The 25,407-nt window shown below is 33.2% G+C and overlaps 1 protein-coding gene across 1 annotated transcript in view; it reads left to right on the top strand.

Moving 5' to 3' along the window:
- The window catches only part of LOC129003297 (nucleolar protein 58-like), a 72,899-nt gene extending 49,137 nt beyond the window's left edge, over positions 1 to 23,762 (top strand). The window contains exon 3 of the mRNA XM_054431587.1: positions 23,580 to 23,762. Within this exon, the coding sequence (XP_054287562.1) occupies positions 23,580 to 23,762 (183 nt within the window). The remainder of the gene's footprint in view (positions 1 to 23,579) is intronic.
- The last annotated feature ends 1,645 nt before the right edge of the window (positions 23,763 to 25,407 follow it).

Genomic DNA, 25,407 nt, shown 5'->3' with positions numbered 1-25,407 from the left:
TTATATTTCTAATGAGAGTATCTTTGATGTAAGGAAATTGGGTCGTATATCGGTATATCAGTAGCGGACACAATAAGTCTCAAAATAACTTTACTTTAGTTGTACAGTAATACTATGGTTATTCTTGAAGTAACATCTTATACTGTTATAGACTAAAGGTCGATTCACACACATCAGTTACGGCACGTTACAGTCCAGTCACTTCAGGCACGTCACAGTTAACAAAAATATTCCATAATGGATTTTCTATTGCGCTATCTACACTCATCCGTTGCAGTCCCGTCAGTCGCTCTGCCGGCATCCGTCAGTCAATTTCAGATTTCTTTCCACCGATATTTTTGGATTGTTCGGACGCCTGACGGGCCTGTTTGAGGTTAGAAAATGGTGTTAATGTTGTTTAAATGGTTGTGTTTATATTTTGCGTGCTGTTTGTAACAATCAACGAGATAGACAATGAAAACTTGATATAATATAGGTTTATAATTTAAAATGTTCGACTGTAAGTTACTGTAAATATTAGAGACGGAAGACTGACAGAAACCGACTGACAGACAGTTGACTGAGAAATTGCGGATGCAACTGAGACTGGACTGTATCCTAACTGTGACTGAACTGATACGTGTGAATCGACCTTAAAGATTGTCATTAAGATTGTATCATCAGTGAATTATTATTATTATTTGAAAGTTGGTATATTTAAATAGCGGATATAGGTAATCTATTTTTAGCAAATCTCTGAGTAATGATTTAATTTCAGTCTATGTTTCAGTAAACCAATCACCTGGCTCTAAGTTTATGCTCCGAAGAGTACCTTGACATTGATTGTATGTATTTACCAAAAGGCAAAATCTGAAAATAAAGTTTGTTAATTTTTTTCCAATAACGGGGTGGCGTCTTTGAAAAAACTAAAAGAACTGCCTACTACAGATCACCCAGATGACTCAGGAGGAAGATTTCATCCACTATGCATTGCTAACTCCTTATCCACTTGTGCGACCCAGAACACTATAACAATTGTTAAAGAAATATGTGTTATTAGAATACAAAAAAAAAAAAATAAACTAGTCAACATATAGTAAATTAAAACATAAAAAATATCTACACGGATACAAAAAAAACTACGATGTACACAGTAGATAATACAAGCCGTTTTATTCTGTTATCGCTTCAGTTTATACCGGATGCGTCTGACAAGTCATTTGTCATGTTTCAACTACTTGTGTCATCTTCCACAGCAAAACATTAATCTATCATACCATCGATGTTTTTAGGCATGCCTTTAACAATGTATACAAATAACCTTTTTTAGGTTACACTGAAGTGTTATGAAGGAACAGTCTTTAAACTGACCACTTACAATCCCTTTTTCAATCTCTTTTTTAACAAGTTGTTAAGTATTGTTCCGGGGACAAGTCCTTTTGTTTACCAGAAGTAAGACTGTTCATTTCTTATTTTATAACGAATATAATTTTTGCAATCTAAAAACAAAGTTAAACCCCTGTTTATTACAACTATAAAAAAAAATAATAAAGAACGTGTCATATAAGTTATAAAAAAACTGTAAGCTAGTCAGAACATTAACCGCTTGTTTTTAATCCCATAGAAAAATAATATTTTTGATGCTTACCAATGGTGTCATTGAAGGGCGTCTAATCAGATTTTCCTCACAAATACAATTTGAAAATACTGTATTAAAATAATTAACATCTAATAAATAAATTATGAAACCATTTACTCTTTGTTGATAATAAACCAGCCTTTAAACCAGTTTTAGTAATTCCATTTCAATTATGTGTTTAGTTTCATTTAACATTAGGTTATATCTACAATTTCCTCACACATACAGCAATATACAGTGGTAAGTTGAATAAACATAGCAACAAATGTTTTTGCAGCATTTAGCATAAAAGTTCTTGAACCATCATTAGACTGTAAGTATGGTTATTATAATTATAATTTATGAGCTAACTACTTATACATCTGATTTTTTTATGTTTGCAGAAATGTGTATACATTTGAAAATTAAATCATACTTTTTCCCTTGGTAAGTAGTAAATATTAGTATTACAATACAAATTAAAATTTTAATTTCTACAATATTTAACTCTATAATAATATATGTTGCTTTTAAGGCACTCACAAGTAGTTTAACTATTCAAATTTTCAATTTTATTCTGTTAGTATTATTTGGAAGATGTTAACATAATTATTTTCACATATTACGTTCAACAGAGTAAAATAAAGATCAACTCTGCATTTCAAGAAATGCTGAACTTATAATGTATCGTATTTTCTAAATTGTACGTCCCTAATCTTTGGAGTGTTTGTGATACATTTGTCCCGTCAACACAGCCAAAGTGGCGAGCGTCCAGGTCTAAGTGATGTTATATTAACCAGATATAGCCGATCATAAACAATAAGTGATAGTTAATTAATAATATTTTATAGCCACACTATTGGGGGATATCACATTTTTCATCGTATCACTAAATTAGTAGTAATTTAGTGTTATTATTTTATGCAACTATTCTTTTTATTCGATTTTCCTTTTTTGTGCAATTATAAATTAGAAAAACATGAATTTGTTTTTTTTTTACTTAATTTATACTATTGTACTTAAAACGATCAGACAACTCTTTTGCCAAGCTACTTATATAAAATATACAATAATAGTATCTTGTATACATATTAACTTGCTCTAAACACCAAACAACTAAATAGAAATTAAATCTAACAAAAAACCACTAAGTGGTAACACTTCCCCCGCCAAGTCAGCAACCCAAAAAAGACAATAAATCACCACTTTTCCGCCAAGTAAAACAATGTAATGTATGTAAGTTTGGCAACTTGGCGGCAGACTTTTGCTTGTTTTTTTTTCATTAAAGTTACGTTGGTGGATAATTTCACAAATCAACTTCTCTAATTAATTAGTCCAACTAAGTATAATAATTTCGAGGTAATCAGTAAATATAAAACCATCACTATTATGATTTTATGAAATGTGACACAAATAAGGTCAAATTTTGTAAAATAAGCTCTCATCTAGCAATGTACTATTGGGAGAGATACTTGCTCAATGAAACTAATTTTATGGTATTTTTTAAAGTGATCAAGCAAAAGTCTGCCGCCAAGTGGCCAAACTTACATACATTACATTGTTTTACTTGGCGGAAAAGTGGTGATTTATTGTCTTTTTTGGGTTGCTGACTTGGCGGGGGAAGTGTTACCACTTAGTGGTTTTTTGTTAGATTGTATTTATTTTTGTAGAAAATTAACAGTTAAAATAAAAATCCTCTTTTCTCTTATATATAGACCAGGGCACAACTACATATAAAATGCATTGGTGTTACATAAGTGTTCCGATAATTAAACCCGTATATCTAAAGACTAGTGTAAATTGAGCCCTTATTAGAGAAGTAAAAATGTAATCAAACAGATTAGGTTTGTTAGAAATAGCATAAGGCAAAACAAATGTTGAAAAACTCATTTTTATCCTAAATTTACATATCACTTTTTACATTCACTTTTTTGCTTGTTTAACATACGTAGACGGATTTTCCCGATTGTTTTATTTTTTTTAGTGTATCAAAACATAAAACTAACCTTATTTAGTTAAATAAATTTTGGCAATATTATGAAGAAACAATGTTAAAACTAACCTTAGTACTAGTACTAAGTTTCAAGTTCCTAGGTTTCATATGTTTTGATAAGTAGTATTAAACTGTTAAAAATGATGAGCTGCTGTACCAGTGTACCATCGGTACACTGCATTTTTCAATGGAAAGTATCGGGGAATATCACTGCTCTAAGTAATTTTATATAGTAAGTAGCTCAAATCATTCGGTATACCTGAAAAAAATACTTTATACAAGTTTTAAAATAATTTTTCAGCTGATCCTATGAATTTCTCTAACATTTTAAATTAATTGAGATTTAATCGCAGCTGATCCTTCTTTTGTTTTGATTTTAATCCCATGTTATTTAAATGGGCCAAAATCGTACTTTGAGGGCTTGCCAAGGGTTTATGGGTCAACGCACCGACTTGTGACCCTCAAAAGGCACATCTACACGCTAAGGGCTTTCAAACAACATAAAAAACATTAAAATTGAGCCAGTGGTTTGGGCTGTAGGTCCGTCAACATTTAAGGAGAAGAAGGAGAACACAGAAAATTTGTGAATTTTCAAACTAGTTTTTCTTGGCTCAAACACAACCTTTTTTTAAATTCTTTTTTTTATTTTGCCAAGAATGATTGCCCCTATCCAGTGGATGAACAATTATTTTAATAGCTTTTGTTTCTTCAGAGCTATAGACGAGTAAAAAAGCCACTTTGTCACGTCATGTATATATACACTGCAGCAGCTGTGTACCGCTGGGGGACTTGGCGGGGCGGAACGCTGCCGCGTTCCTTAATAACTTAAACGTGGCATTAATGGTTAGCCCTCACTTTATTTTATATTGTGCAATCTTAAAGCGGAAAATCATAGAATCTTTATAAAACAACCCAAGCAAGACGTGTAAGGAAAGGTTTAACCAGCGAAGTTTTGCAGTATCAAAAGTAAGATTAGATAAGGCGCTAAACTTGACGACTTTTGGGATGAGTTTTAATAAGTTGGGAACATCTGACGCCCAGTTACGGTCGCGATACAACGTCGTTGATATCAGACCTCATTAGCTGTTTAATTAGCATCATATCAAGATGCAGTTGTGACTATTTGTATTATATATTTCATTTTATTAAACCGTTGTAAAAAGTTAGTGTGGATTTTATAATATCTCTTACAATATTTAGAGGTAAAACCATGTGAAACATAAACATAGTTTTTGACCATGTTTGACCTAGTCTAGTATACGAAATTATCTGGTTTAAATAAGTGTAAACCATAGACAATTTTTTTATAAGGATTGTTTTAGGATTATATTTACAAAGCCTAAACCGTATCAAAACAAAAACTAACGTAAATAACGCTAAAAAAGCTTTTCAGGGATATATATTTAGTTTTTTATGTTAGAATTTCTAAATGTATTTATCCCTTAATCGGTGTTATGTTTTGATATGGATTTCCGTGATGAAGTACTCGTGTTAAGCTTGTATCTCAAGCTTGTTGCATTAACCTTCTTTCCCTAAAAATGATTAAATGTTCATATCTTATGATTTTATATATCATCCTCATTCTTATACTATGTTCTAAACATTTGTTATGGTAAGGATCAATGTATTCACCAAACATTTTATTGTCATGTGTTTATTTTTCATATTTGAATAATGATTTATAAAGCTATATGTATTTACAACATAAAAGCTAGAACTATTCTGTTTTATGTTTTTCTTCCCTGTTGTATAATACTGCATATAGTAAAATTCTAAACTTAACGTCATGTCTGGCATTACAGCAAGGTGCCTAGTCTTAGATTACTGGTCAAGCTGAAGCAATATATTAATTACTCTTACAGTTGACATTATTTTTTTAATTTATCTTTGACAACTTTTAAACTAAGCAGAACTTTCAGTTTTATTTGCTGATTGGGTACAGAAAACTAATGATTGTTTACTGATTGCATTCATATTTTATATAAGGTAAAAATCTTAAAGTTGATCTTTGTCAAGCTTACAAACTCAGGAGTTTACGGAGCTTGTAATCGTTCTCATTATTCCGATGCCAAAGTGTAACTTGTTGCGTAAACTCGCAACTTAACTTACCTGAGCACATCTTACAAGTGTTTCGTGATGTGATTGTATAATTTGATAGATGCTGTAGAATATATATCAAACTATTTCAAAGATTCTGAGTAAGACTTTTATTTCAATAACCTAACAATATTATGTCCTATATTCTAATACGAGCAATGTCTGTTTGTCTGTGTGTCTGTCTATCTGTCTGCAATATAGATCTCAAAATCCAGCTTAAGGATTTTGACTAAATTTTGGAATTAGGGACTTATGGCCCTAAAAACGTGATTAGTGACAGCGACTACCTCAGGAAAATACATACTTCCCTTCACAACTCATTCGAAAATTTCAAAATTTAACATTGGTCTTATGGGTTGCTAGGTAACTAGGAGTATTTCGGTTGAGCTAAACAACAAGAAAAATGTAAACAAAGGACTTGTAACATGTGTTCATAACAAGCAATCCACAGTATACTAGCAAATTACAAAAAAAAGTACAAAGGGAAAAACATCAGTTGTAATTATTCAGCAAAGACTACACGATATGGGGGAAAATAGTTCTGATCAAATACTGATTATTGAACCTATCCCTCTCCCAACAAAACTTAATTCCCGAAGTACTGAGACAATTTATTATCAGCAAACTTTAATTTAGGAGTGAAGTAATTTTTTTTTTAATATTATATATTTTATTTGAAGTAAATTCGAATTTAAATAAACATTTTCGATCAGCTGTTTTTATTTACCAACTGTTACAAAGGGGTCTGACTTAGAGGAGGTACGAATGAGGCATTAGTTCAAAATTCCTCCGTGAACAGCACTGTAGTAGAGAGCACTTTGGCAAAAATAGTTCTGTTCATAAAATAAAATTACAAATGCCTCAAATTCAATTTTATAATTTTTTATTATAAAATTAAACTGTCAAAACCGAACCAAACTAACCAAACTTGCTGATAATGAAAAAATCTTGGACAAAAAGTTAATACTATTAGCGGGATTTAAACCCGAGATCTCCAGCATATCAGCCCGGCACGCTGACCACTAGCCCACCGAGGCCGATGGCCACTGACTGTATTGTTACGGTAAAGGCGTTCCTTCAGCTAATAAGAAGTCACAGCTGTCATCGTAGGCTCTTCTATACCTCCCCTGAGTAAATACCGTTACAAAGACGTTTATCCTAAGATAGGTTATTATAAACGAATAATTTTAGCATTGACTCTAAGTAATGCAATTAAACGTCTTACATTGTTATAAAATATTGATCAAGTGTTGATGAGTGTTTTATGTTAGTGACGGTAGAAAACTCACACAATGCAATGGCATGTTTGTGTGCGATGGCGTCAAGTCAATGTTTTACTCTTATAGCAAAAAATAGATGTTACAATTTGTATGCACACTTTTTATAGTTTACATAATATGGACAGTTGTATTCAGTTGAATAAGTATTTTAGCCATGTGTATAACAATAATCTCGATAGTAAACAATATACGATTGAATCGGACTTATCTCTCTGAGCTTAGCATTCATCATATCACTTATCTGTCTCTTATTCATCATACGAGAGTGTTTGAGAGAGAATGCTCATGCTGGAGTTTTACTTCTATAAACAAAAATTAGTTAGAAGCGGAAAAGGCAGAGCAACCACAACCGAGCAAAGTACTCAGTCCCCCAGTATTTTACATTATATTACCAGGAAGCAACTGCGAATTAATATTTTGCGTTTAACAACAAAACCCATTTAATTAAAAAACATTTATGTACCAAACCTCAATGTCTAATAAAACTTTATTTTTGTTGTATTAAAAAAAATATATATATATATATATTATGTAAGTCTTTCACCTAAGTTTAAAAGTTTATGTTTTGTTAATAGAAAGTCCAAAATATAATTGTCTATTTAAGTAGTTAACTTAAAGATGTGGTATTATATTTCATTAAAATTATTTGACAATAAATAAATCTATTTTATATTAAAATTTGATTGTCAAACCAGTGTTATTTGCTAATGTAAAGCTAGGCTTTTGACATTGGGATTTCATTTTGATAAACTGGTTTAAAAAATGTTTTCTCCCTCTTGAAAACCCCGCCCTAGAAGAACGTTGCCATCGATCTTTTTAAAACGTCCCTGTTGTGCACCGTGTAATTTGTTTACTTGGGTACAACAGTCTTAAAGACATTCACTCAACTTATTTTCACCTCATTACAGATTGAAAAGTAGAATTTCTGTAAATGATATTGAAGAAATAAAAAAACATTGTCTATTGTGTTATGAAAAAAAGGTAGTTAGGTTGTATTTTATGTGAAATGTTATATGTTGTTGTAGGAATTCATAAACGAATCCTATAAACTATTTTGTTAAAAAAATTACAGGTGCTAAAACATTGATTCAGGCGTTTAAAACGTTAATTGAAATCAACTTGTATAACATTTTGTGGCATTAATATTTCTATAAATACTTGTGGGCTCTGAAAGTTTCATTTCAAGGGTTCTGGAAAACTACACATGCAATCTCTTCCAGCTACTAATGAGTAGGTTAATTAAATTAATTTGTATACTAAATATAAAGAATAGCCGGGTGTATCAAACGTAATTTATAATTTTTACTGAATACCTGTTATATTTACCGTTTTATGTAACAACAGTAACATATTTAGCCTTAACTTTGACACACTTTTATATTGTAACACAAAATAATTCTGACTATTTCATTACACCGTTACACAACTAAATTACTCAGTATGATTTTTGTCCTATGCCAGAGTTTGTTCATATAGGTATTTGGGAGTTGATCGAGGTTTCCGAACTTTCTCGCTTAAACGTGCTTATGAGACTCATTATATTTAAATTCCTACTATTACGACTTTGGTAGCAAAGTATACTGTACTTGGAAATATTATTACCATGTGATTGTTATTTTATTGTACGTCTTTGAGTTTTAATTTACAGTGCTCTTGCGTTTTTATAATTAAATTAAGTACTTCGATTCACACTTTGCATTTTAACAAAATGTAATAATATATCTTTTTTTTATTGCATTTGGCTTTATTTACTATTATTTAATTATATATGCTGATTACTGGTATTATTATACAAAGCATAAATAGTTTTTTTACTGATTTAAAATAGAAAAACTATAGACAAAGAAATATTTAATTATGCATAACTTTAGTGAGGAAAATCGGATATTAATGTATAAACTTAGAAAATACCAATCTTGCTTTTAAAACCTATTTTGAACAAAAGTCCTTTCCAATAGAACAGAAGCAGCAATACTTGCAAATGGCGTCACAGCATTCCTAAAGCGTTGAAGATTCATTTAAGACTTAAACTCTTACACGAAGTTTCACGATAATCCTGAAACTTTTGAATTGAACTGGCTACCCTCCTTTTCCCCTTCCACTACAAGTTTTAATGGAATGTCGTTAAAATATGAGTGGAAAATGTTTTAATATAAGTTGGTCATTTTCCAAAAAGACAAGGCAGAAGCACAGTATATAATTTATACAATAATATTCATTTTATCGAAGCAAATACAGAACATAGCAACAACAAAGTATTAAACTCGTAACTGCAAAATATTTCATATAAATTTAGAGTCCAGATAAAGGTCTGCGTTAACATTTTGAAAGCAACCCCAAAATAAACTATTTTCTTCATATGTAACAAGAATAAATTGGATTACGAGTGACAACCATTCAAAATGCATGAAACTATAAAATACCTCATACAGCTATAGATCTATGTTAAATACATATTTTATTGTTTCAATTAACCATCACATTGTATAACGTTATTATATAGGTAGTATCTAATTTAATGATACTTATTGTTGCAAATAAATTAAACACAAAATCATTTTAGAACGTTTGAAATTATTGTTAGACAAAAACACTCTGTAAAGAACTATAAAGTGATTTAATAATTTCGAAAACGAAATGCACACGTCAAAGCATTCCCAATACTGTACACAAATAATAGTATAGAAATCGAAAAAAATTGTGTATAATGTTATGATGAAGACTTAAGTAAGAGTTTTTTTTTTGGAAAATGACAAGTGCATCTTTAGAATCTATTTATATAAAGTAGTTAATACTTATACTAGTACTAGTTTACTTAATTAGTAGTCATGTAATGTATTTTCTACAAGATATGCGCGGTAATTATTGTAATTAGCAGGCAACACACGTTGAGGATATGTGAGTGGACGATAAGGTCTTGGCTTTAATTTTCTCATCTTACGTAAAGTAACTACCGACCGCACTAGTTAGACTTTAATGAGTAAACATGAAGTTCATTATATGTGCCAAGTTTTCTTTATGTACGAAGGTATTTTATGTGCATTATCCTTTTTATAAGACAGGGCAGTTGGAAGGATCTTCCAGACGTATCTTTTAGGACAGAGTTTGTAACTATATGGTTTCAATTGATAAAACTGATGGTTTTAGTTTCTTCAATGATTAGCATTACATTTTAATATGTGATAAATACTTTTTGCAACATAAGTGTATTTACAGTACTGTAAAATGTATCTTTTCTCCAGAACTGTTCCGAATTATTTCCTTACCAAGAAAACCTTAAATAAAAATTATCAATCTGAACAAAATAAGATTTTTCTCAAACAAGGTAAAGCGAAGAACGCTTTTAAAAGGCTCTTTTTTGTGTAAACCCGAATCCAACATTTTACTTATTTACCCGGTTTCATGTTTAAAGACAATCTTGTGGCTAATAATTGAAGCTGTTAACAGTGTTGACTAATTTAGAAACAAGTAGCCGAGCTGTGTAGCAGGAACGACAGTCAGTTTCGACAAGGTGTTAATCCCTCTAGCCACTCCTGCCCCACTTCAGTGACAAAGGTCTTTTGAGGCTTGTAGTTTCAAGCTTTGTTCTCTGGGGTCGATTAGGCTACATTTTGACTAAATTGACAGTTGGAGCTATATTTAAAACAGTATTTCTGACTTGAACTTGCTCCATCGTTGGACTTAGGGTTTCTGTATTTATACATATAGAGTATTAAATTTATAAGTTAGTGTAAAGTTTTAAAACATGTGTTAATTTAAGTTTATTTATGCAACTAACAGACGTGGACTACCGAAGGTAAGTTCCCTTTCGATTGTCTTAGCATCAGTACAGGGTTGATTTCCTTAGACACAATAGTTATTTGTGCAACTAGTGAGAAAAGTGAGCAATTGACTCACTCGAGAGAAATCCTTACTCACGAGCCGTAGGCGAGTGAGGAATGGTTTCTCGAGTGAGGCAATTGTACTTTGAACTCGAGTTGCACATTATACTTTTCCTACAGTTACCATAAAACAAATAAATTGGTGAAGAAACATAACCTATTTTTACACAGAACTGAACTTTTAATATAACATGAACGTGAAGTGACAAATACAACAGTACAACAGCTGACCAGCTGATTTACAGCCAGTGCTGCCAACGTATTTCGCGCGCATACGACGTTGCCTGCATGTTACGCGCTCATTATTTCGTGCATTCACGTTGCAAATCTGGAGTGAGACAAAGTAATTAGAGTGAGACAATGTTAACATTGTCTCACTGATGAGCGAATTGGCCACTTTGCTTTCTCAAATCAGTGAGAGAACATGTACATTGTTAGGTAACTGTAGGAAAAGTCAATTCCTGGTTCTAAAAATCATTAACAACCGTTTACTCATTGACCTTATGAACAGGCCTTATGAGTAGGCCTACTCTAAATGTTTGAATGTTTTTTTTTTCTTTGCGTGTGTATTGGGTATATTTATTTGACTTTAATTACGAATCTTATTTGGACGAAACATTCTTGTAAAGATCACTTGACAAAGCCTGAATGGTTTGAATGGTAGAGTGTTGGTAAAACTCTCTACATGTTTCGCACATAAAAAGAGTTTCACCACCACTTGTTGAACTGTTGACGTAAGGCATGTACCTATAATAATCTAATTGAACAGTTCAGGGGCTACACAATGAATTTATATATGTATTCATTCAAAATAATTGTACATTATTTTGGTCTGAAATATAAAGATGAAACCATAGTTCTGGATAAGCACATAGTTTTTTTTTCTACTTTTTTAATATTACACAGTACGGTGCTTTATTTTTAAATTTAAATATGGTTTATTTACATTATTCCACATATAAAAACAATTTGACCCTTATGATAACCTCTTAAGATATATGAAACAATTTAACAATTCAACTCACAATATTCTTTTGAAATGAAGATTTTGCTTGTTACACAAGAAACATAATGTTTGATCTTATTAGTTAGTATCTCGTTTAGAAACAAGTTTTAATAGCAACAACACATTTATCGTTTAGAGTTTAGAAGCTTTTAAATAAGTTTCGTTCGAGAGTAACAACTCACTAAACAATTAGGTAGAAATACTTCAAACTTTAGATTGTTTGAAATAAAATAACATATTTGGGTGCAGAGTTAAGTAAAGTACAAAAGAAATAGTTTTTTTTTACCAAGCTAATAATTTTCTGCTTCTTAAAATGCCTCCTTATATTTCATGCGCTACAAACAAATTTACAATGATAACTAATTATTAGTCCAATGCAAGCCATTATAATAGTCTAATAATAATATTTACATACTTTATTCTGATATTAATTACTACTCAGGTCCACGTAAGGGAATGCAAACTTGTATTTTTGTAAGTACTAATTTACCATATATATTATTTATCAAAAGTGCACAAAAATGTTAAATATATATTACTCATGTAAATACATTTTACCATACATACCTGACTGTTGAGTATAAGCATCAGAAAATTAGACGGTATCAAACATACAGTTTACTGAATAATATTTAGAAACACTCAACTCGTTTCCCGTAACATAAAAACGAATTTCAGAGCTAATCAAAAAAAAATCGCATGTTATGGTTAAGCTAAGAGACTTGGCTTAAGAGACAGAGAGGTGGTCAAAACATATTTAACATTGGACAAAAAAGAAAGTGTTATGGCGAGAAGCAAAAATCAGGTCGAGGCAAAATTCTGTCCAGGATGTTCTTACGACAATGGATTGATAAATGCCTTATCAGTCACCAAGATACCTTAATAAATAAAATTACATCATATATACAATTAAATATACCTCTAATAACAAATAGTTGGTAATAAATACAACCACTCAGAACACAACCGTGATTTCTAATTATGAGTATATACTCGTAATTAGAATGCACGGTTGTATTTATTGTTTTTGTCCTATATGTAATTCATCATGATAAATTGTATCGCATTTTAGTTTGAATATAATTTAAAACATACGTGCAAAAATATCAGTTGTGAAGTTCATAAGCGTGAAAATAGCATTTTCATTTGAATTGTATACGTTATGTTGCAGAACTTGATAAACATAATTAACTCTATCCTCGAATAAAAACTATTTTTTTAAACAATGGTGAAAAATTTTTAAAAGCTTGTAATATAGGTGGTTGAAAGGAATTAATATCAGTGGTTGACGCTACGATCGTGTAAAGGTTAAATACAAGAGTAGAAATTTAAGGTACGACGAGCCTTGGCGAGTGCCTTTAAAACTTCTACGAGGGTCGTTAAGACCACTTACGCGAATTTCATACACTACTTTACGTATGACCACTTTTTAATTACTAACAATCACTACTCTACTTCTAGGAGATGTTATGTTTTCGTTTATAACCTATCATTGCTACTGACAGTGTTGCAACGACTCATTGTACCAACTTTCAACAATTAAATTTGTCTTAACAGCTGATTAGTTTAAGTTAGAAACATTACAATTTTACTCTTTTTCTCTTAATCGTTGAACCTTATTAGCTCATACTAGTTTTTTTTTTAGTTAAACGATGCTGTTAATGAAGTCAACAATACTATTCAATACTTTCAATTGCAAGAACTGATCTGAAGTTTAAAAAATGGTCGTGGGAAAAATATTGAAATACGGACTTCAGATCCAAGGCAGCGATGTCGTAGGTTTGGATCCTGGTCACTGCCACAAACATTTATCATTACAGGTCACATTAGTACTGTGACGGCTCGCCCTTTGCTTCGCTGAATACGTTCCAAGCACGGGCAGTTAGTCTATGTGGACGGGCAAATGCAAGGTTAAAAGAGGCCGCAAACATAAAAAAATTAATAACGCAAAAAACCTAAAGCTTTAAACACAATAGGCCTATTGGGGTAAAAAATGCATACGATGTGTAAGCTGTGTATTATACGACAATTAATTATTTAACTTGGGATTTTAAAGTTAACAATGCTATTAGGACATAATGTTTTTATTCGTAGTGTTAAAGTATTATTGCTTACTTGTAACTATGCCAAATTAGTATGTGTTCCACACCTTCTTTAGGCTTATTTATATATCTACTACCATTTCTGTATATAGTCAATGGTACTACTAGGAAAATCAGTTTTATGTTTTATCGTGTTACATTTCTAGTATTATGTAGCATAAAAAATACAGTAATTAAATAGTTATATTCGACCTAAAGGTTTACGTTCATTAATTGATGCTGGGTTTGAAGCATTTTAATTTCGAGCAACTTTGACAGTGTCAGGTTTTATTGCTGCTACTGATGGAGTCAGCAGACTGTTATGTACTTGTTAGTAGTTAAACTTTATCGAACTACAGTTAAATAGATACTAACAGCAGTGTAGACACATCAGTCCAAGCTATAATGAGACATGCTTAAACATGATGCTTAACACATAATAATATTAGAATCGGATGGATTCTAAGTTAGATACCCGTACAATTTTTTTTTAGTTCTCTATATGATTAGTATTATCTTTTTCAAAGTACCTTAGATTTGAAGGAATGTTGTAAATGAAACTCACAAAAACAAAGCAAAACAAGTTTAAATTTATAGATATGTACATGTTGTTGAGCGTAAGATTGTGGAATATAAGAATATATATTTTGAATAATCAAAAATGTTCATATAATAGGCGTGTTAAGTCAGAAAATATTTTTGTATTAACATAAGTTCACCAATGAAACAACTTTCCAAATTTCATACAGTAAATAATAAATACCTAATGCTCTTCCTGATTATATATATATATGTAAAAATTGTTTTTACATGCAATATGAGTATGATGCCAAGTGATTGATGATGTTAATGCAGTTCAACCTCTTAGGCACACGCACCGCAAGAGACGTAGGTTTAGAACCAGGAAAGTTATCACGCTAAATAATGGTTTGTTGAGTTAAAGTGTGGAACTTAAATCTCACTCGTGCTAAGAACACAATAGTGAAACATCGTGTAAAGTCCAACAAGAAACCAACTTTTGGGGAGTTAACAAATACTTATTGAGTCAACTTTATAAGTAAGACTTCCGACTATTCGTGGACAATAGGCAATTTCTTGCCACTAACTTGGACCTAACACGACTGGTATGGGTTATAGTGCGTGGAACAAGTGTAAAAATCTTTCACTTCCGGAGACCAGCACCATACTTTGGGAATCGACTAAATACATGTAAAAGAGTGAAAATCAGCCGGGAGGCAAGCTTTAAAATAATTAGGTCACGGGCAGTGACGTCATCAAAATGGCCGCTCAGCCAATAATAATAATGTCGCATATCTCAGGAACCACGTAACCGATTTTGACGTATGACATCTTATTTGAAAGGTCTAATCATTATCTACAAAAAAGGTTATTACACCTATAGCAGTTAAACCAACGGTTTCTTTGTATTTTAGAAAATATTAGTTTTTTACGCCCCATAAAATGGGTTTTTGCATTTATCATTCGGAAAAATTAAAATGATCAAAATTTACTTTCCACCGTTGAATCCAGCATTAAAAGATGAACAATTTAGTATTTTGAATCATCACTCTATGTATATTGGTTACCGATATATTGAAAGTAGTAAACACAGAACACTCTGTCCCCCATGTTATCCTTATGGGAAAAATAACATTCTATATCTCAGTTATTTTTTAACGTATCTTAATACAACTTGGTATGTGGTTTCACCTAGTTGAGCTACTTGATAATGACTATAAAATATTTATATTTTACATTTACATGGCAGCAAACCTACATACTCATTTCCCATATTATTCATATGGCGAATATTTATGCATGATTATTTATGAACATTGTACTGTACTTTCTCAGCTTTTTCTTACTTTACAGCTTTAGACCTTTTCGGGAGTTTTCAGGACTCAGATTGACTGAACACTTGTAGGAATTATGATACATTTATTACTCTCAGAACTGATTACAAAAACTATTGACAAATGACTTCTACTTCGAAACCCCACAGACCAGGGCAATCTATTAGGCGGTCCCTTGACGTCTGGTCGATCGGCTCGAGACCCCTCTGTCCCGTTTTGCTGTCCTGGGTTCCCCACGTTGGTTCTCCTTCCTGACGCTGTCCCGTCGTAGTGGCTCACAGAAGTCCTATCGACACGGCTCCTGCAGTCCTCCAACTGGCACTGTCTCGGAAAATGCTGAGCGGATTACTATCCCAAACGCAGCAGCTACCGTCGGTGTTGCCCCTTCCGTTGGCAGATGCAGACTGCCGTCTCTCCCAGACAACTCTTTCTCTTCTTAAATAGTGGAGGTGGGCCTCTTCATCCCCCTCCAGACGGATCCATGGTCCCGGGAGACAGCTTTTTTGGCCACCGGGGACTTCAACTGAAATAAAACTGATGCCGGGACTCAAGACGCCTCTAGTGCAGGGTGTACCAGGCTCAGCACGCCTCTAGTACTGGGGTGTACCGGGCTCAGCACGCCTCTAGTGCGGGGGTGCCGGGGCTCAACACGCTTCTAGTGCATACCCCACCGGTGGCGCCTACCGACGGGTTCGGACCCGGAGGCCCAACATGTCGAAATGCCCAAAGAATGCTCCTTATAGGGTCGTAACTCGTAAGATGCTTGGAGAGTGGGGGTAAGTACCCTGTATCCGCCCCCGGCCGAAAGTCCTGGGCACTTTTCCCTAATAACTTTCCCTCAGTACTTTTTCCTCGGGTCACTGAGCACCATTCCTCGGTGCTTTGGTGTTTTAGCCCATATTACATTACCCAACCTTGGCCTTCTTAAACACTTCAATACAACATATGCTGTCAAAACTTGACGTTAAGCGTAATTTTAATTAATTATCGAAGTATTTGAAATTTCCTGAGTATGCAAGTTTTTAGTATTTTGTAGGTGGATTTTATATCAAATTGAGAGCAACTTAATCTTGTCTTGAAATAGTTCGTGCCCCCGTCTGAATTATTTTCGGAATTTGTCTGGGGGAGATTCTCATCCAAGCATATAATATCAAGGCGTGGTTTTTTTCTTGGAAATTGAGACGGATCTTTTGACACCTCAAACGTTGAAATTGGCCCACAAATAAGGGAGGAGTAGTGTTAACAAAAACTACTTCACGTATTATATACAATAAATATATAATTTTTTTTTTAATTTGTTTAAGGGAAATAACAGAGACGCCAAACCGTATTTCGCATACTATTCTTCAGTTAAATACAAAGATTAAATAAATGAACCTAATGCTATGTAATAATATGTTTAAGTGAGGAATCCACTGTCCAAAGCCTGAAATGCATACTATTCTTCAGGTATGGTAGCCACAAAAAAAACAATCCATAACTATGTTTTGAAAAGCCCAAAAGATTTTTACCCAAAAATAAAATGACTATGAATATTATATTCTTCAGGTAACCACTTTAAAAATCTAAACGATCAATAACTATGTTTTAAGAAGCACAAAAGACGTCAAACCCTATATGAAAATTACTAGAAAAATGTAAACTCAAAAGAAACAAAAACAACACGTTTATAAGGATTTTATCACGTTTCTTATTCAACAATTGTGACAATTTTGTTTGAGTTAAGCCTCCGAATCACTGATCAAAAACGTGTACTTGTGAAATTACCTGCTGTCTGAAACTGAATATTTTCAGTTGCAAGCTGAAAATTTTCAGTTGCAAGCTGAATGTTTTCAGCTGTAAACTGAATGTTTTCGGATGCAAGCTGAATGTTTTCAGTTGCCAGCTCAATGTTTTCAGCTGCAAACTGAATGTTTGTAGTTGCAAGCTGAATGTTTTCAACTGCAAACTAAATGTTTTCAGTTGCCAGCTCAATGTTTTCAGCTGCAAACTGAATGTTTTCAGTTGTAAGCTGAATGTTTTCAGCTGCATTCTGAAAACATTCAGTTTGCAACTGCAAACATTCAGCTTGCAATTGAAAACCTTCAGTTTGCAACTGAAAACATTCTGTTTGCAGCTAAAAACATTCAGCTTGCAACTGCAAGCTTTCTGCTTGCAAATATAAATATTTAGTTTGCAGCTGAAAACGACATGAGTATGTAGGTTTGCTGCCATGTATATGTAAAATATAAATATTTTATAGTCATTATCAAGTAGCTCAACTAGGTGAAACCACATACCAAGTTGTATTAAGATACGTTCATAAATAATCATGCATACAAATTCGCGATACGAATAACATGGGAAATGAGTATGTAGGTTTGCTGCCATGTAAATGTAAAATATAAATATTTTATAGTCATTATCGAGTAGCTCAACTAGGTGAAACCACATACCAAGTTGTATTAAGATACGTTAAAAAATAACTGAGATATAGAATGTTATTTTTCCCATAAGGATAACATGGGGGACAGAGTGTTCTGTGATTACTACTTTCAATATCTCGGTAACCAATATACATAGAGTGATGATTCAAAATACTAAATTGTTCATCTTTTAATGCTGGATTCAACGGTGGAAAGTAAATTTTGATCATTTTAATTTTTCCGAATTATAAATGCAAAAACCCATTTTATGGGGCGTAAAAAATTAATATTTTCTAAAATACAAAGAAACCGTTGGTTTAACCGCTATAGGTGTAATAACCTTTTTTGTAGATAATGATTAGACCTTTCAAATAAGATGTCATACGTCAAAATCGGTTACGTGGTTCCCGAGATATGCGACATTATTATTATTGGCTGATCGGCCATTTTGATGACGTCACTGCCCGTGACCTAATTATTTTAAAGCTTGCCTCCCGGCTGATTTTCACTCTTTTACATGTATTTAGTCGATTCCCAAAGTATGGTGCTGGTCTCCGGAAGTGAAAGATTACTAGGTAATATGTTGCTTGTTCCACGCACTATTACAGTAGTAGTTAGGGTCAGCACTTTGGGTCTAACATGGGCTCTTATGGTGAATAGATTTACAGCTACCTAACGTAAATAAACTGCTATTTTATCCCTATGTAAACGTTTATTGAATAATTGTATACTGACACTGTATTACATATGTACTGTTTAATATGTGTAGTATAAGCTATAATCTAATTTCTAATGTTTATGTCTTTTAACTAATGTATACAATATCTATACAACATTTATACAGGGAGTAGGCTACCCAGCTCTTGCGGCCACCAATCAGAGAGCAGCATTTCATCCCCACCCCTCCCCCTAGGCTATGCCCTCTGGTGTCCCACGTGGTCTAACCTCACTTTTACCCACGTGGTCTAACCATACTTTTACCCACGTGGTCTAACCACACTTTACCCACGTGGTCTAACCATACTTTTACCCACGTGGTCTAACCACACTTTTACCCACGTGTTCTAACCTTACTTTTATTTTCGCGCCTAACAACATAACCTCACCTTCCCGCCAACTCCTGTCAAGTGAAACCTATGTGGACATTTCATGGATGTTATGTATTTTTGGTATGATGGTTAATCTGAATAATGTTATTCTCTAGTAACTGGCTGTGTATGAGTCTTTGATACCAGAGGTTTGCGGTTTTGAGTCCTACCAGTCACTAAACGTCTCATTTCCGGTTATGGTGATATGTTGATTTTCAGTGTTGTATTGTAGTCTCCTGTCTGTGTATGAGTCTTTGATACCAGAGGTTTGCGGTTTTGAGTCCTACCAGTCACTAAACGTCTCATTTCCGGTTATGGTGATATGTTGATTTTCGGTGTTGTATTGTATTTAACTGTTTGTATATGAATCTTTGGTTCCAGAGGTTTGCGGGTTCGAATCCTGCCAGTCACCAAATGTTTATTCCTGGTAGGGTTGATATGTTGATTTTTTGTGTTGTATTGTAGTCTCTGTCTGTGTATGAGCTTTTGATTGCAGAGTTTGCGGGTTGGAATCCTACCAGTCACTAAATGTTTCATTTCCGGTTGGGGTGATATGTTGATTTCTGGTGTTGTATCCTACCAGTCACTAAACGTTTCATTTCCGGTTGTGGTGATGTATTGATTTTTGGTGTTGTATAGTAGTTAACTGTTTGTATTTGAACCTTTGGTCCCAGAGGTTTGCGGGTTCAAATCCTACCAATCACTAAACGTTTCATTTCCGGTTGGGGTATGTTGATTTTTGTGTTGTATTGTAGTTAACTGTTTGTATATGAACCTTTGGTCCCAGAGGTTTGCAGGTTCGAATCCTACCAGTCACTAAACGTTTCATTTCCGGTTGGGGTGATATGTTGATTTTTGGTGTTGTATTGTAGTTAACTGTTTGTATATGAACCTTTGGTCCCAGAGGTTTGAGGGTTCGAATCCTACCAGTCACCAAATGTCAATTTCCGGTTGGGGTGATATGTTGATTTTCAGTGTTGTATTGTAGTCTCCTGTCTGTGTATGAACTTTTGATCCCAGAGGTTTGCGGGTTCAAATCCTACCAGTCACTAAATGTTTCATTTCCGGTCGGGGTGATATGTTGATTTTTGGTATGATGTTGTATTGTAGCTGGAGTAGTGTGAACCTTTGATCTCAGAGGTTGAGGGTTTGAGCCCTACCAGCCACTGATTGTTTCATTCTTAGTCACAATGAGTTTTAGTATGGTATAGAGAGTTTAGTGGTTTAGTCTAGGGTTTAAACTCTACTAGTATCTAATTGTTTCATAATTGGTATATCTTATGGTTGTGTAACATGTATCTGCTAATTTAATCAGCTGTGACTTCTTATGCCAAGATTGTATCTGTAACATAACCTCACTTTCTGTATTATACCAAGTCTATTCATTCATATTTGTGATACTGGAACGCTAGTGTCGATGAAATTGGCCCAGTGCTATTTAATTTAATAATATATTGACTAACAAAGCATCTACAGAATATCTGATAAAGCTTGTTCTATATTAATGATAACCTTACTTAAATGATTTATTTAAAGGTAATCATCACAGACTTATCTGTATCACTGTAACATGTAATTTAAAAAATATTACCTTGAGAATAACGAACCGGCACTGAAGATTTACTACAAAAGATTACACCAACATATTAAAAAATGAGCACTGTACTTTTCACTATTACTTGTACTGTATTTTAATACACCCAACTAATATACCATCACTTTTGTAGAGTGTTGTAAATCTGATATGTGAATGACTTCATCTTTCTGGCATAACATTCGTTGACTTTTTTATATCCATGCACTACCTCAATTCAGAGGTTGTGGGTTTGAATCCTATCAGTCACCGATCTGTTTGGGTTAATACTTTGAGTTTTATTGAATAGGAGTAGCATGAACTCTGATCCCCAAAGGTTATAGATTCGTATCTTACTAGTACCCATCTTCATATCTGGTATTTCTTGTGTAATATGTTTCTGCTAAATTAATCAGCCGTGACATAGCCTTAACTTTGAACCTCAGTTATTGAAAAGTTGAATAACAAGAAACAAATCGGGTAATTTACCAAGTTTATGGTAATGAATGTGACCTGATTTAAATTAATTACCTGTATCTTTGTAACTTGAAATTGGTACAGCATTACATGTGTACTGTACTGTATTACACTTGTAATATATTGTATTACACTTGTATTGCATTGTATTACATCTGTACTGCACTGAACCCACTAATTACTTGTACTGCATTGTATTACACTTAATAATTTTACTGTTCTAATACATAATAACTTTTATAGAGTTGTACATATGACAACTAATACTGATATGTGTTGACCTTTTCACCATTGACTGTGGTTTCTGGTGTAACTTCTTGTTGATATTTTCATGGATCAACATACACATTTATGCACTACCTCAGCTGTTTACTGTATAACTTGTTGCTACCGACATTAAAACCTGTTATAATCCTTGTGTGTTAACAGTTTTCTGTTTAGCTAACCACATAGTAATAATATCAATGGCTGTGTTAAGTGTTTAAATTTACTGTCTATGTCTTTTTGTTGTTGTAACTGTAAACATACCCTTTTACCTATCTGATGACTGTTGCCTGTGCATTATCGTCTAACATCTTTCTTTATATCTGTCATATCCTAACAGTGGAGAGCCTAGAATGTATGTTGACTTAAGTTACTGAACCTAACGCACAGATAATAGCTCTTTGTTTAGATGTACCAGCTTAAAACTTCTAATGTATCCTTTTTTACACTGATGTTAAATTTGCATCATCTCTGGTTAAGGGTGTTTGGTCAAAAATTTGATGTCTTATTTTTTGTTATTGTTTAATTGTACTAAAAATTAGAGATACAAATATATAAGAAAAAATTATTTATTTTGAATATTAAGCGAGATATGGAGCTTGAAAGTAGTAAATTTTTAATCTTTGGTACCAGTTCACAGGGAGAATGGGTAATGCGATTCTCACCAAAATTTGCATTCAGGTGTGGAAAAATAAGATAATAATCACTAGCTATTTAAAATTAAAAAATTAAAAAAAAAATTTATTTTTTATTTTTTATAAATTTTTTAAAAAATTAAAAAAATTTTTTAAAAAAATTTAAAAATAGCTCTTTGTTTTTGGGAAAAATGTATCTGTATGTTGGAATAAAAAAAAAGTGATATGTTAACTCGTTTGGGCTGTGAATTCGTACCTTTGATGCCTTGCGCTGTCGGAGCACTACTCGTTGAGAGTGTGTACACTAACACTGGGGCTTTAGAATACAACGATAAACGTATTCTTTCAATGTTAAAGGATGTTAATAATTACGTGATGTTAAAGCATTCTAAAGCCCCGGTGTTAGTGTACAAACTCTCAACGAGTAGTGCTCCGACAGCGCAAGGCATCAAAGGTACGAATTCACAGCCCAAACGAGTTAACATATCACATTTTTTTTTATTCCAACATACAGATACATTTTTCCCAAAAACAAAGAGCTATTTTTAAATTTTTTTAAAATTTTTTTTAATTTTTTAAAAAATTTATAAAAAATAAAAAATAAATTTTTTTTTAAATTTTTTAATTTTAAATAGCTAGTGATTATTATCTTATTTTTCCATACCTGAATGCAAATTTTGGTGAGAATCGCATTACCCATTCTCCCTGTGAACTGGTACCAAAGATTTAAAATTTACTACTTTCAAGCTCCATATCTCGCTTAATATTCAAAATAAAACATTTTTTCTTATATATTTGTATCTCTAATTTTTAGTACAATTAAACAATAACAAAAAATCAGACATGAAAATTTGCGACCAAACACCCTTAATAGTGTATACATTAATTTAGTCCTTACTGTATAGTGCTAATGATATTTTTCAATAGATATAGTCCTGATTACCTTTTGTCAAGGTCTATGCTTAAATGTCTAGATGATTTCTGAATGATATGGTCAACTAGTTACACTTTACAAAAGAATTAGAGTACAGATGGGAATTGGTTAATATGGCTGCTTAAATCCACTGTAAAAGTTACATACCTACCAGGGATTATAGAGGAACAATTTGATTGTACTGTTTATTTTAGTGAATGTATTTTTTATTATGTATTTGAAATTAGTTTTAGAGCAATGAAAACTAATAATTTTACTGACTCGTAAACATAGAACACCTATTATAAGGATAAATAAAGAACAGAAGATATAAAAAAAACAATAGTTGTGTATTCAATTTCTAAATATGTAATTAAACATACTATACCTGGAGTAGGAGATGAAGGAGGAAGAAGAGAAGGAAGAGGAGTTGTAGGATGAGGAGACGGAAAAGGAGGAAGAAAAGGAGAAGGAGGAGAAAGAGAAGGAGAAAGAAAAGGAGGAGGAGAAGGAGGAGAAGGCGATAGAGGAGGAGAAGGGGGAAGAAGAGGAGAAGAAAGAGAAGAAGGCGGAGAAGGTGGAGAAGAAAGAGAAGAAGGAAGAAAATGAGAAGGAGTAGGAGCAGGAGGAGGAAGAGAAAAGGAGGAAGAAGAAGATAAGGATGAGGGAAAAGGAGAAAGAAAAGGAGAGGGACGAAGAAGGGGAAAAGGAAGAGGAGGAGGAGTATACTCATTTCAAGTAAATGGTAATTGTATGTAACTGCCTAATCTCAAAAGAGCTTAGGTGACCCAGTTTCCACACCACGGTAAGCTGTTAGGCTAGGCCGTAGGGTCTCAGCGCGTTCTTTTTGTTAACCCAGAGCTTCACCAAGAATCCTAACCTCTGGGGTAGGCTGCCCCAACCATCGCAGCCTACGGTGATGGCCACTCCATAACAGATTTGCCACCTCCCAATTTTTTTTGGTCCTTTGACAAATGTAAAGGGTTATTTACTTGGTGAAGCCTTTCAATTAACCCCTTTAGCCACTGACAAAGGATATTTTACTTTTATATGTTTTTTGGCTCTGTCAACCCGTTCATTTTAAAAGTCATCAGGCCATTTACTAAGCGAACTGTTCATTTTAGCCTACGACATTTTATTTACTAAGAATGACAGAGATTTTCTAATTTGTTTTTTGTCAGATTATAGTCCGAAGTGAGAGGGAAATTAGGTGACATGGAGGATAACGCAATATTTTACGATTTTTAGGTCAACCTCCGTACCAGCCCCTGGACTTATGGATTTAAGCCTGCCTGTTGGGCGAGTACACACACACATACACATAGGGAGGATAACGCAATGTTTTACGATTTTTAGGCCAACCTCCGTACCAGCCCCTGGACTTATGGGTTTTAAGCCTGCCTGTTGGGCGAGTACACTCACACACACACACACACACACACACACACACACAAGGAAACACCTTGAACTATAATCTGGTTTTTAACTTGAATTGTATATTTTTAATATTCATATTCTGATATAAAATTACATTGTCACAATTTACTTTACTTTGATATATATTCCAACATTTTAATTGGTAGCTATTTTCTGGAGAAAATTTTAGAGCATTATCTCATGTTCATAGAATCTCAAGGATTAAACTCATTTTTAGGTTAAATGATTTAGGGTTTTATTTATCAACGATACCTGCTTGGTATAGAAACGGTTGTCACTTCAATTTTTAAAACACCTGTCATTGATTCTATTTTAGAAAATATACTGTCAAAGTAATTAGAGAATGATGCTGGTGTAAGTGTTGCAATAGGAATAAATGGTATATTACCAGATGTGTCTTCATATGTTAATAACACCCCAATAAAACATGATGAGGGTGTGTCTTCTGTAATTATTCCTATAATATGGTTTGAAAATGCCCTTGGCCATTCCAACACATCTATCGAATCAGTGAGAAAAAACTGAAACTCTGAGGTCTTAATACCAAACCTCTTACTTTCAATTATGTCTTTTTTAGACAGAAACCTCAGAAATACAGCCATTACAAGTGAGGAGATCACCAATGATACGTCTGTTCTCGCTGACTGTTGCAGGTAAAGTGATTAAAAACATACTACGACACCCACCTATATAAGGGTCAATGCTTCTGTTTTTTGTATCCATAGGGGAGAGTGTCATGCTCTCCTTCGTACTTTCTCTTTGGACCAGTTACCTTAAACTGTTTAACTTCATCTGTTGTTACAATATCTATATATTTTGTTCGTCTA

Source organism: Macrosteles quadrilineatus, unplaced genomic scaffold, assembly GCF_028750875.1.
Source record: "Macrosteles quadrilineatus isolate MER2022 unplaced genomic scaffold, UCM_ALF_1.0 Scaffold_9__3_contigs__length_116548681, whole genome shotgun sequence".
NCBI lineage: Eukaryota > Metazoa > Arthropoda > Insecta > Hemiptera > Cicadellidae > Macrosteles > Macrosteles quadrilineatus.
This window is presented reverse-complemented; position numbering and strand designations above follow the sequence as displayed.